This window comes from Netta rufina (assembly GCF_964035555.1).
Source record: "Netta rufina genome assembly, chromosome: 7".
NCBI classification, from domain to species: domain Eukaryota; kingdom Metazoa; phylum Chordata; class Aves; order Anseriformes; family Anatidae; genus Netta; species Netta rufina.
In genome coordinates, this window is record NC_140130.1 from 21551044 (window position 1) to 21565595 (window position 14552).

Genomic DNA, 14552 nt, shown 5'->3' on the forward strand with positions numbered 1-14552 from the left:
AAGTTGAAATTTTAAAGTAATTTAAAATTGAATGCATTGACTTGAAGTGAAATCTTGAGAGTTAATTATCCATGCAACTTCAAAATGACATTCTGCCTCACTGGGGCTGTGAACGTTTTTTTTTTTTTGTGGCTGAGTTCCCCAGAGTGTCAATATTAAATTCTTTGGTTAAAATAATTGGCCCTGGAATCTTCTCTCAGTTGGTCAGTCTTAATGATTGACTAAGGGATTGCAACTTGCTTTGATGTGAGTAGAAATCAAGAAGGGGAAAAGGAAAAACCTTATATCCTGTCTTACAATTTGGAAAGGCCCTAGTGGGATCTAGGCACATGGGATGAAGGGGGAAAGCAACATTTCTTCTCCCCAGAGGTGAAGGGGACCTCTGTTCCTGGGCCAAGATCATTTGGTGCAGAAGTAACCAGTTGTTTATGTACATAATGAGTTCTACATGTCTAATTCTTAAATTTAGTGACTTATCTATATATATGGAATATAAGTTAGAAAGTTTTACCTAGGTGTGACAAATATAAAGGTAAAACAAACCAACCCACTAAATGACAACAAACAAAAGCAGAAACAAATGAAAAAAAAAAAAAAGCACAAGTCTGTAATCTGTTTGGGGTAATTTTCATTTGAGATGTTTTCCCCTCTTTGTCTTTACGGTTCGCTTAAGCTTTGCCTCTGTGAAATGACAAAGCATGCATAATACAGATTTTTATTACATAGACCATTTCTGTATATAAAATAATGACAAAATTAGAAAAAAAATATCAAATCAATTGTGGAAATAGCAAGTTTTCCCCACATATTTACGCCTGCAGATTAGGGAAGTAACTGTGTGCTTCTGTTTGAAACAGATAGAGGGATGCATCCTCAGCAACTTCATGCTGCTTGTTTCTTACCCATACAATCTGAAATGAGTTACTTTTGTCTTGTAATGGATATGATGTGCTAATTAGCATATCTGTAGATCCAGGAGATTCCAACTTAATGAAACTATTAGTTCGCACTTCCAATTCTTCCTGTAGAGAAAAAAGGGTTTCTTTATTTTGGAAAGGTGCATCTGGACTAGGAAGGGGTTCCTTTGGAGAAGCTCACTGAGCTCTCCAAAGAGAGCTCATACTTCCTTTATTCAAGCTAAGAATGCAAAAAATCTCTCAGATGATTCTGTATTTTCCCTAAGCTGAAATAGTTAGAAATTAACTGGGAGAAAAACATATTTTCTATTAGCCAAGTTTTACTTTTCCCTGGACAGTCGTCATAGTATGCATGTTTTCTGGTTACAGCCACTTGATCTAGCATACTTTAATTAGGCTCTGTCTACAATCATTTAACTTTCAGCCATTAATTTTATGAAGAAATTTGGTTTCATTCTCATTTAAACGATCTTAATGGTAACTACTTAATCCATAGCCTCGCAAGCCCACATTACTACTAAGATGATTTGGCTTAACGTGGCTTTTGAATTGATCTAGGAGAATGTTCTTGGCATTTGTAACGGACCTTTTTGATGGTACACAAAGTTGAGAGTAGAGGGTTAATATTTCATGTTTAGTTACGGAGGTCTATAATTTGAACTCGATTTTGTTTCAGTACATGAGATCACTTAACAACTTCAGGGCTGAACAGCCTCACCAGCATGCGATGTATTATCTCAGACTCCTGATGACAGAAGTTGCTTGGACCAAAGATGAATTAAAAGAAGCTCTTGATGGTAATGTTCTGCTAATTTTAAAGTTTATTCTTTTTCATTTTTTTTAATGGAAAATGTCTTATAACTAATGAAGGTACCTATTTTGAACTCTGCCCACTATTTAAGTGAGCTTCTGCAGTGCCAGACCTGTGCTGACTCTTCTGGGTGTTGATGCCTCTACACTTGTCCTCCAGTTTCTAGAAAGTTGAATAGTTCAGACAAAGGGCTGTACGAAGGTATGGACTCAACTTGATCTGGCCCTGCCATCAATCTAATGCAACTTCCTGCCAGTGCTAGGGAAGCAAGTTGTTGAAAACTTTAATGGCTTTGTGGATGTGAAGCCTGGGTATAGTGACACCAGTGCTTAAACCAAAACTAAATTTTCCAGGACTCCGGCTGACATTTGCAGACACTTTGAAGTGTATCTGCATTGTACTTCGCAACATGCATACTGTTTTGTGTTTTGCATTGTCCACGGATCCTAAATTCAGTTTCTGTAGATAATAAAGATTATAAAGAAGACTGGTTCTTAAGAAAGAGGTGCCCTGTGGTTTGGGGATTTTAAAGTAAGAGATTTAATTGATTTTGGTATTTGCTGAAGAACTCTTCCCTATCTCTATCTTACTGTGTTATAACTAAAGGCTGTTACTGGGATAGTTTGCAAAATACTTTGTAATATCTCCTTGGAATACACTGAGACATTCTTTTCAAGAAGAATATCTGACTTTGGTTTTTATTTGAGGGGTGGATTCAGAATACACATCCTTAATTGTCTGACTGACATGTATCATACTGTGTAAAGTTCTGATGTTGAGCATTGCGTCATTAGATGCCCGAAGCCAGCTGCACAGAGGTTTATGAGTTTTTCCATAGGAGTGCTCCAGGACAAAAATATAAATGTTTAGCTGTATGGTCTCTTGAATGATTGCAGAATATCTTAAAGATTAGCAGTTGTGCCAGTGCTGCCAGTCAATGACAAAACTAATGCTGAGTTTCATGGCAGTAGATTCATCTTAATAACAGCCCCATTTCAAAAACAAATGTTCTGTTCCTTGTGTAAGTTGTCTTTATAAAATTAATTTTATTCTATTTAGCATCAGAATGGTTAAAAATGGAATGCTGGAATGGAATGCTGTCTACTTAGCATTGCTGGAAATCTGCTTGAAATACAAGGAGTTGAAGCATGAATTATTTTCCTCTCATCTTCTTTCAGTGCAACTGTCGTGGTTCCGCTCGAGTGGGCAACCGAGCTCCACCACAGCCGCTCTCTCACTCCCCCTCCTCAAAGAGGAATGGGGAAAAAATATGTGAAAAGGGCTCAAAGGTTGAGATAAGGATGAGAAAATCACGCAGTAATTATTGTAATGGGCAAAATAGACTCAGTATAAGGAGATAGTAAGATTTATTGCTTATTACTAACAAGCTAGAGAAGTGAGAAACAAAGGAAAGAAACCAAAAGCACTTTCCCCCCCATCCACCCTCTTCCATCTCCTCCCCCTGAGCAGTGCAGGGGAACGGCGGAATGGGGGTTATGGTCAGTCTACAGCGCTTCTCTGCCACTTCTTCTCGGTCACTCTCGTCCCCTGTGCTTTGGGGTCCCACCCACGGGATGCAGTCCTTGATGAACTGATCCGGCGTGGGCTTCCCACAGGCAGCAGCTCTTCCAGAACTGCTCCAGATATGGGTCCGTACCACGGGGTCCATCCCTCAGGAGAAAACTGCTCCAACCTGGCTCCCCTATGGGCAGCAGCTCCTGCCAGGTCACCTGCTCCTGTGTGGTCTCCTCTCCATGGCCTACAGGTCCGGCCCGGAATCTGCTTGGGCAGGGGTTTTCCACAGGCCGCAGCCTCCGTTGGTGCAGGGCCACCTGCTCCACCATGGTCTCCTCCAGGGGCTGCAGCGTGGAACTCTGCCCCACCGTGGTACTCCATGGGCTGCAGGGGGACATCCTGCTTCACCATGGTCCTCACCACAGGCCGCAGGGGACTTCTGCTCCGGCACCTGGAGCACCTCTCCCCCTCCTTCTGCACTGACCTTGGCGCCTGCAAGGCCGTTCCTCACTCCTCTTGCTCTCCCAGCTGCTGTGTGGCGCAGCATTTTTTTCCCTGTCTTAAATATGCTCTCACGGAGGCGCAAAACAACATCGCTTATTGGCTCAGCTCGGGTCAACAATGGGGCCCTTCCCAAACATGGGGCAGCTTCTAGATCCTTCTCACAGAAACCACCCCTATGGCTCCCTGTTACCAAAACCTTGCCAGGTAAATCCACTACAGCAACCCCAAACTTTTGCACTATTAATAAGCAGTTTTAGAAACAAAAATTAAGATGAGGATTATGCAACAGTAAAAGGACCATTTTCTTTTCTGAAGGTCTTGTAATGCACGTTTAAAATCAAAAAGAAGTAGGGATTCATGTGGAGTCAGGGAATTAACAATGGATCTATTGACTTCAGGATGAACACCCCCGTCCATTTAACCATCCCTCATTTCTTATTCTGTTGATTCTGTATTTTAAACTATACTTTGCTTTATATATGAAAACTGCTTTACAAAGGTGGGCTAATGTAGAATGTGTGTATGTGCTCTGAGAAATATTGCAAAAATATTTTTCGTGTATATTGTTTGTTGCAAGGATATTGTCAAAACACCATATTTCAGTTGATTTTTTTTTAATTCAAGGTGATAGATGTAAAATGTGTTTCTTGAGCATGATAAACTGCATGCTTCTTGTTTAGTTAATATCTAAGGCTTTATCTTGGAACACCATTTGAATGACTGCAACTATTCCCTCTGGAGAGGGAATGTTTGCTCAGAATAATTGGAAAGAAGGCTTAAGAAGGCTTTTTTTTCCTTCTCTTTTTGGAATCTGGGTCAGACGGTATTTGAATTCTAAAGCAAGCTATATGATGAGTGTTGCTGTTTAGACCTGGAAACTTTCAAATGTTGCATTTTTAAGTAGAGATTCACTTTTTTTATGATGATGACTTTCTCTTCTTCCAAGAAGTATACCTTACCTAATAATGAGTTAGGTACTTCCTAATGTAAAAATGTATATAATTGATTTAACTGTGTTAATATCTATTCTAGATGTCACTCTTCCCCGCCTCAAGGCCTTTATATCTCAGTTGTTGTCACGGTTACACATCGAAGCTCTTCTCCATGGCAATATAACAAAACAGGTTGGTGTGATACTTTCTATAATAACACAGTTTTTGGTTAAAAGCAGCATTAAAAATTGAAGGCTAGTTTAACCTTCTTAGATCTTAATGCAGCTTTGCCAAATGTGATTTCATAATTTGACTTTATTATTATCTTTTTTTATCTTTATGGTACTATCACAGTGTCATTTTTTCCACTTTAGATTTATTAGGCTAAGTACTGCCCTTGTGTTGCTCTTGGAAATTTAATAAAAAACAGCTTATGATCTAAATATTTTGAAGTCTCTGTTGCATGTCTTTGCTGTAACGTGATCAAGCTGTGTAAGGAATGATGTGCTACAGATCCTGCTATTCTATTTAAAAGTATCAGGCTAACTAACAAAGCTTTAACAATCCAAGATCCTGCAAAATGATTTGCTTTGGACAAAGCTGAACAGGAATGGTGGTCCATAAAAAACAATCCTCAACTTTCACTTGTTTCTTTGGGAGTAAAAAACAGAAAATGTTGGTTCTGTCTTCAGTTAAAATAGTTATAGCATGTACTTGTGTAGGAAATTTAATAAAATATTTGAATATATGTATAAAAACAAAATTCAATACCTTTCTTGTATTTAAAACATGATGTTTTTGCATTCTGTCTTTGGAAAGCTGGTATAGCAGTATTCCTGTCAAAATATTATATTAGCTCTGGGACATTTTACTGGCAGGAGATGTTATAAAACACTGCTCGTAACTGCTAAATGTATGGAGCATGTAGTATAATAAGGAAAGTGGAAGGGGTAGTGAAGCTTGTATTCCTTCTTAACTTCTTATACACCTGTATATGAAAGTCAGTTCTTATGTTTTTTTCTTCCAGGCTGCATTAGGAATTATGCAGATGGTTGAGGACACTCTCATAGAGCACGCTCATACAAAGCCACTCCTTCCCAGTCAGCTAGTGAGATACAGGGAAGTGCAACTTCCTGACAGTAAGTTAAATGTTTCACTTATAAATCTTTAATGCACGTTAAACCAAGATTTTCTGTCTGCTAATGGCATTTTAAGATCAATAGTACTCTGTTTATTGGAGTTCGTTTCAAAGTCAGATTTACTTCAAATTACTTTAAACTGCAAATTTAGCAAATTGTGGTTTTGTTATGTAAAATTACACATGAATTTATGACTTTTTCCTGTCATACTTGAAAATGAATTTGATGTCATTTTTAATGTATGTGCATAAGTTGGCTTTCATTCCTTATTCACTCTGTATGATTTATGGAAACAGGAACCCTGTCACATTCATTGCTACACGTAGTATACATATTTGAATAAGTGTCACTCTTTGAGCAGTTTTGAGTATTAATTGAATATTCAGTGAAGGATTGTCCAAAAACCTCTTGTTGATTGAGGGGGAAAAAGCGATTACTCAGAAAACTTTCTGTGATATAATTTCTTCTGGTTTCATAGTGCTTTTATGATTTTATTTTTATTGTGCAAAAAATCTTACGTCTAAGAAGTCAGATACAAAGAATCCTGGGAGTTATACAGGACTGATGACATTTTTGGCTACACAGCCAGGCCCAATTACTGTATCTGATCAGCAGCCTCTGGAAACTACTATATGCCAAAGAAGCTATTGGTGTTAAGTGCTAATTATTTTTTTTTTATGTTCAGAAATGCTGCTGACAAATTGTCTTTCGAAACTGTATACATGTGATGTCATACAGAACTTACAGAATTCCATTCCAGTTCCAACAGTATTTGCTTGAGGAGAAAGGAGACAAGTTTCAATTCACTTGCTGATATGCTTAGGCTATGACATTTTGATATGTTAAAATAATCATTTTTTGTCTGTTTCATAAAAAGCTTGCTTGATCTGTTAATGGTTGATCACTCATGAAATGGAATTATAATAAAATGATTAAGACTTTTAAAGTAGAATTTCCACTACCTTTTTAATTCTGGACAATAAGAATGTATGCCTTTGTGAACTTAATTGTTTTAACTTTGTCTTTTAGGAGGGTGGTTTGTATATCAACAGAGAAATGAAGTTCATAACAATTGTGGCATTGAAATATATTACCAGACAGATATGCAGAGCACTTCTGAGAATATGTTTTTGGAGCTCTTTTGTCAAATTATCTCAGAACCATGCTTCAATACTCTGCGCACCAAGGAACAATTAGGTAAGTTTTCTCATAATGATTATTTGTCTGTATAGACGCATACACACACGTTCACACAATTACATGAGTCATGATGAGGTGTTCTTTCCCTGCTTAGTGAATGCCATTTAAAGGACACATAGTAAATGCAAATCATTTTAACTGCTGATGATTCAAAGGAATGTCACTGTGCACATATTCTTAATTAAGGAGAAGTAAGCCAAATTTTTAAAGTAAGTCTGAAATATCTGAAATAATCTTTAGTTAAAAAAAAATCAATGTGCAGAAACGTGTTTTGTTGTTGTTGTGTTGTTTTGTTTTACACCAAATAGACGTTTAGGAGAATTTTTACAAAGAAGAAATTAAATCAGTTTTGTAAATTTTAGATTTTCTTAGAGAATCAGCAGCAATTGGGTCTTTTCTGCTCGTGACCTCACTTCCAGACTTGCTTGAGGATTCATGAGCTTTAGTTGAGGATTCGTAAGCCTTAGCTTAGGAATGCTACTGCATTGGTAATGGTAAGCTGCAATACTGATGAAATCCTGAATGCATTGTAAGAGTACAGCTATTTACTAGTAAGTACAAATAATCATTACCTGAACCAGTAAGACTGAAAACTGCTAAGTTTATTCCAGTTAGGATAACAAGGAGAGACAAGCATTTTACATAAGTTTGCATGATTGAAATACGTGTAAGTAGTACAGTTGCTTTTTTATTATTATTTTATTTTTCCAAAGATGAGAGGCAGAGGAATGTCTCAGTATGATGACTGAATGGAAAAATAACATCAGTATCATTACAGCATTATGAATTACCAGGGAGATCAGGCAAGATTAGACTTCTTGTAAGCAGAACCAGCCACATCACATTGATCTAGTTAGATACCTGTTGAAAATAGTGCAGGACCCAGGTTGCTTAGCTGGTTTTTGGAATGTGTTGATGGCAGGTTTCTCACAGAAGCTGGAGGTAACTGCTAAAGAGGAGGTGGGGAAAACCAGTGAGGAAGAACTGTGTGATTATGTCAGTACGGCAACCCGTATGGTGTGACTACCAAATAGTAGAGTTCACAAGACTTAGGAGGGAAGATAGCCAAAATACCAGCAAAATTCAGTAAGCTCAATGGAATTGTTAGTAAGGTCTCTGAGAAAGCTAGGGGGAAAAGAATTTCAAGAGTTAGCAGTCTGTTTAACAATAGAAGTAGTAACAAGGACTCATTCAATGAATACTTCAGAAATACAAGAAAGACAAAGGGAAAAGGAGTAAATTTTAAAGAGATCAGGCATGATGAACTCTACATTTCAAAAGCAAAATGCTGGGAAACTGGAACTAGAAATCTTAAAACTGAGAATTTTCAGATGGTAGGTGTGGTACTGGAAAAATCAGAAGGGTAAGTGCTATGCCATTCTTTTTAAAACAAAAGAGAGAAGAGAATGGAAATTGCAGATCAATTAGCTTCATTCTGATTCCTGGGGAAGAAAATCGTATGTTACCAAAGCAGTTATAAACTCATAGGAGACAACTGAGAAACAATTACTAGGCAAACTCATTTCAAAGTAACCGTTTTTTTATATGGTGTGTGGCTGGCTGGATGAAAATGGCGATGTCACGGGTCTCATCTTGATAGTATGAAAGGCACGTAACATTCTCAAACAAGCTACAGGGAGAGCCTAAATGTAAATGCTACACATTTGGATGGAAAGTTATGACTGGAGAACAAATAAGAATAGTTCATTAGAAAAATGTCATTCTCTATTCTCATCCAATGCTATTTAGTATTTTCTTCAACTCTCTGGATGATAGAAGACTGAATATACTTCCTAAATCTTCAGATAATACTAAGCTGGGAGAGGCTGCAAGTGTGTGGGAAGACAGAATTAGAATTCAAAATTAGTTTGACATTCTGGAAACATGACTTGAATACAGATAAGATGCTATTTGGTAGGAACAGTTTGGCAGGAATAATCAACAGCACAGACACAAGATTGAAGCAATTGGCTAGGTAGCAGTTCTGTAGAAAACAATCACTAGATTACTGTGGGTCAGAAGTAGAACATAAATGAACATTGTCAAGCTGCTGTCTAAAAGAAACACTGGGATATATAAATGGAAGCTTCCAAGATGAACACGCAATAATATTTCTGTGTTCAAGAATTTTAAAATACTATGTCCAGTTTTGACACAAAGAACAGCATCAAGGAACAATTAGGAAGCCATAAAATTACATTTAAAATACTGAAATGTGACAGGTTTATTATAAAAAGGGGAAGAAGACGGAAGAAAATCTTAGGTATTTAGATAATCAAAAGCTGCAAAAAAGGAAGGGAAAATATTTCCTTTGTATCTAATTGATAAGATAAGAAATAAATCTCTTGCATTGCAGCAAAGTGAATTCACATTAGTCTTTATGGAAAAATACTAAGTTCCTGTTGTTGAGTCTGATCAAGTGCTAGAGTACAGCCTGATTTCTGCTTACCTAATCCTAATGACAATTGCTTTTGTTTTTTCTTGGTCTGCCTCATCTCCTCCTCACCCCTCCCCTGAACTGATACCTCAGTGAAATAAAGATGTTTTAAAACAAGTACAGTGACATATTTTGAAAACCTGTATTCATGATACAGAATTAGATGTAGCATTAAATTGCAACCCTTTCAAACTTGCCATGTTTATCAAACTTAATGCTGGAACAGAGGAGTTCTTTAAATTTGTCACTGTTTTTCCAAGGTTACATTGTGTTCAGTGGTCCGCGTAGGGCAAATGGCATACAAGGACTACGATTTATTATCCAATCTGAAAAGCCGCCACACTATTTAGAAAGCAGAGTGGAAGCATTCTTAAAGACTATGGAGAAATGCATAGAAGATATGTCAGAAGAGGCCTTCCAAAAGCACATCCAAGCTTTAGCAATTCGTCGTCTAGACAAACCAAAGAAGCTGTCTGCAGAATGTGCTAAATATTGGGGAGAAATAATTTCTCAGCAGTATAACTTCGACAGAGGTAAGAAAAACTATAATTCCTTTAAAGATGAATGCTATACTTTGGCTACGTTTGTAACTGTTGAATGTGAGCATGTTCATTTGGGAACAGCTTAAACTTTTACATAGCCAGTGTTTAATTTCATACACTTCTTGTGGTTTCAATCCTATAAATTGCATTTCTTCATTCTGCCCTGAGAAAATACCTCGTTTTTGCAGCCCATGGTCTCTCTGCTGTAGGTGTTCTTACTAACAGAGGATAAATCTGTTCCCTGATGTTCCCCACGTGACAGGGGGTGGTGAGTGCTTCATTGTCCTTGCGTCCTTTCCTTTAAGGCTCAGTGAGACGTAGAATAGGTCAAGCACTGAAAGTGGTTTGGATGTAATTGTTGGTGTTGTCTAAGCTTAAATTTTGGTCTGTGCAGTTCAGACAGATGTCTTTATTACATGTGTGCTTAATACTTGACTGAGATGCATTCGAATGCTCTTTGATGTTCCTGACAGCACAGGCATTACTATGAATCCAATTCCTGTTTCCATTGTGCTGTTGTGTTGTGGGAGCGAAATGAAAACAATGGCAGAGGCAACAGCAGGCATCTTAACTAACACATGACCTGTCTCAGCTTAAAGTAGGCCTAAAAGAAATGTGAGTTTTGAAATATTTTTAAGCCATGATGCTTTGAAGATGATAAGCTTGTAGAAGACTGAGATCCAACTTCTATTGATATTACTGAAAATGGACAGTTATGCTGATAGCCTAAAATTGTGCTCCTTCATACTATTGAAGCTTTATTTTCCCCTTTTCATCTGTGTTGGTTTTCATCTGTGTTTGGATTTAAAATCCAAAATACTGAGGTATGTAAATAAGATTCTGAGTTAGCTTTTATTTCATATCACTAAATAATACCTTTTGAAACAAAACTAACTTGATTTTAACAATAGATGTAGGCTCTTTTTTTCCCTAAAAGGTAAGGGTAAGAATTTTAAGACTAGTTTTTATTATGTTCATTATTTACTTCCTAAAAATAGACTTCTATGAAGAAAGAGAATGTAATACTTAAATACGTTTTAGTTTCCAACAAAAAAAAAAGGTGTAGATCAGCTTTTCATCACATTTTCATGTCTCAACTCTTAAAGCTGTAATTTTCAATCTCCCATGCATAATGCTACCTACATAAAAATCACTGTGTATGCTTTGATTTTGATTTTGCTTTACATGCAGAATATCAGGTTTTTGTAGTAAATACAGTTGTTTTTTTGTAGAGCTACTGAACTGTTTTAATAATGAAGAATTTTGAATTGTCGCCTAGCTTGGTCTTGAGAGTATGAGGGCTATTGACAAGATTTCATGCCTGAGTATAAGGAGTGGTGTGAAAATTTTAACACCTGAAGTACTTGTTTCTGATAAGTTTGTGTTTTCTCTGCCTTAAGTCTTTCTGTATTTACCATACTTGTATCGTTCGTCTCTCTCTAGAATTTCTTACTGCTTAGCTGTAGCCATAGCTTTCATAACTAACTCCCACCAAACTTACTATTTCCCTTGAGTTTCATATCTTTAATTCCCTTCTATCCACTAGTAATTCTGTTCCATTAAATTATTCTAATGTGACTAGATTTGTCAAATCAGAAATTTATATTCCAGCCCTAAGATGTAAAGTGCTTTTTTCGGGTTTTTACATTTTTGTTATTATTACTTCTACTGTTTTACATCACACATCTAAAAATTTACTCTCAAATATCATGTGATTTTTCTGAACAGTTTTGTTGATTTTTGAATTCCCTCCCTGTGGAATTTAATATGAACTATTTTTAGTTGCATATTTGTACTTTTGCACACATTTTTCTTGATCTCCCTTCTAACCCTAAGAAAAGCAAGTATGAATGTTTTTATTGTAGGTATGCTTATCAATGATACTACATGATGAGTTTATTATACTTTAATTTATGTAAGGTGACATAGTTACTGAGACACGGCCCAAATATATGAAAGGTGATTTTTCCTTAATGGGTATGATGTAAGCAGTTAGCGTTCCTTACATTTATGTTAAAATATTTGTCATCTTTCCTAACTGTGTATAAAGGCTTTCTATAATCAGTCTGCATTAGAAATATGTAACGTTTTTGAAGATGATGGTGTGAAGTATACATATCTTTTTAGCTACTGAATAGCATACAGTGCAATCAGCATTCTTTGAACGTGCATTTTTTATTAAGTCCAATCAAATGGACTTACTAAAGTGTAATTTTCTTCCAGTCTTTCAGTGACACTTTTAGTGGTACAAGTGTTGGCTTGTAAGTTAAGAATGAAAAGCGTATCACTTGCAGTCAATTGCAGCATCTGAATTTGAAAGAAAAATACTTTGAATAAATAGTGTGTTAATAACCAGCTATGATTTGCAGACTTACTCTAATTTTTACTATTGTTGTGCAGATAACATTGAAGTGGCTTATCTAAAGACCCTGACCAAGGATGATATCATACAATTCTACAAGGTAAGTTAGTCATGTAGTTGAAACGTTATTTGGAAAGAGATGTCTTTGAAAATTGTTTCTCTTTTGTAATCTTTGTTTATCCTTTTCACTAGCCAGGGTTGTTCTTACGATATCTTCTATTTGTATTGGAGTTTCAATCTTACTGCTTAAAACTGATCATTTCTTAAATGGCACAGTGAACCCTAACGTTGTTTTTTACGTAGTGTGGTAGCATGGGTGAAGATACACAACAAATAAACTTAGAGAATGGAATTTCAATGGCTGTTGTTTAGTAAGTAATAACTTGAACAAATATGCACACTTTGTAGAAATCTATACTTAAAAATAAAAATAAAAATTGTATACTCTAGTGCTCAATACATGATCATCCAGTATTCCAGAGTAAAAGTAACTGGCTAGATTAGTGAGCTAGTCCAAGTGAGTTTAATAATCAGGTTCAGGGTGTTGTACTTCTAGGAAGTTGCTAGGGTTTTAGGTTGTATTTCTGCTACTATGATAGCTAATCTAATAGCTGAATTTCTATTACTTCTTTTTTTGTTTGTTTTGCTTTGTTTTTGTTTGGTTATTTTTTTGTTTTGTTTTGTTTTTTGAGTCCCTGGGTAGGACATGAAGTTTGTAAACAGCTTGGTTCTAAAATTATTCAAGGCACTCTGCATAACTTTTCATTATATTTTAAGGAACATCTCAAAATGAACCATCATTTGAAAACTTAGAATACACATGGTGTCATTTTATAAATACAATTTCAGAGTGATAGTTTCCACACCTGAAAGAATTGATGTTGTTTACTGTAGGTGCTGTTGGCAGTAGATGCTCCCAGAAGACACAAGGTATCAGTACACGTCCTTGCAAGGGAAATGGATTCCTGTAAGTATTGTGCTGAAAATAGTATTTAATCAATTACGGTTTGAGAAAGTCATAGTTAAAGACGACCTTGTTGTATAAAATAGAAATACAACAGGAAAAATCCAGTTCTGGAGAGCATATACCTTGCAGAGAATCATACGTTTTCCTCTATAGATTTTCTTCACAGGGGTTCTTCAAATTTTGTAATTGACATTTGTGGCCAAGTTCTTCAGCCATTCTGAAGTATGTTGATACAAAACAGTATATCATTAAATAGCACTTCTTTACAAAGCAGAATATTTTAATATAAGTATAAAACTCCATGATACTTCTACTGGGGACAAAACAAAAAATCCTAAAACAAAATTAGGATTTACAATTATCAGTAGAATGCTTTCTTTACAAGCAATGGATGTCCGCAACTTACTATTCAAGTACCCTCAAAACAGACAAACAACAAAAAAAAACAAACAACAACCAAAAAAACACCAAGAGAAACACAGTGGGAACATAAAATGTTATATTTTATATAACTTGAGAATATATAAGTGTAGGTTTTATTTTCAAATAGTCTAGATTAGTTATGCGTTGTAGACTATGTCATTAAATTTTAGAATTTAAGGAGGAAAAGGTTAAAAGTGTTTCTAGTTAACAAATAAATAAACTGAGAGGAAAAGCTTATGTTGTTTTCTGTGTATTCTTCACCAGTTTATACTTCCAGTATGTAAGTGGTTGCAAACCAAAGACGTTAAAAGTTTGTCTGTAGAACAGAAGGAAGCAGATGGCTGTGTTCATGTTACGTAACTCCCTCCAGTCTCACAATGATTTTTGTGATACCATGAAATCATATTTCTATAGCTAAGGAAGACTTGCTTCAAAGTATCTTTCCAATTTTCATGGTTAATCATTACTAAATAGAATTGGCTCTAATACTTTGATGGACTAAAGACTCTGAAGTTTTTTTAAAAGCAAGTAACTATATTGCCAAAAGGTTTTTTATTTGCTTGGAACAGTACCTTCCCAAGCCAAGGGAAGCATGGGAGCAGCCTAACATCTGGTAACTCTTTCAGTGATTATAGCAAGGTATTCTTGCTTCTGTCCATGTATTCCTCTACTCCTAAAACATTTAAACTGTCAAGTGACCTCTTTTCTGCCATGAAAGAGAAATTGGGATTGTGATGGATTTCCTGCAAGTCCAAATGTGCATTCTTGAAAAAAGCACAACAGCCCAAGAGAGTAATGCACTG

At 36.1% G+C, this 14552-nt stretch overlaps 1 protein-coding gene across 3 annotated transcripts in view; it reads left to right on the plus strand.

Moving 5' to 3' along the window:
• Positions 1 to 14552, plus strand: part of IDE (insulin degrading enzyme) — a 65195-nt gene that overhangs the window by 44694 nt on the left and 5949 nt on the right. For all 3 annotated transcript variants that reach the window (XM_084290417.1, XM_084290415.1, XM_084290416.1), the window contains exons 17-23: positions 1594 to 1714; positions 4780 to 4871; positions 5707 to 5818; positions 6848 to 7015; positions 9716 to 9988; positions 12398 to 12459; positions 13254 to 13326. In XM_084290417.1, the coding sequence (XP_084146543.1) occupies positions 1594 to 1714; positions 4780 to 4871; positions 5707 to 5818; positions 6848 to 7015; positions 9716 to 9988; positions 12398 to 12459; positions 13254 to 13326 (901 nt within the window). The remainder of the gene's footprint in view (positions 1 to 1593; positions 1715 to 4779; positions 4872 to 5706; positions 5819 to 6847; positions 7016 to 9715; positions 9989 to 12397; positions 12460 to 13253; positions 13327 to 14552) is intronic.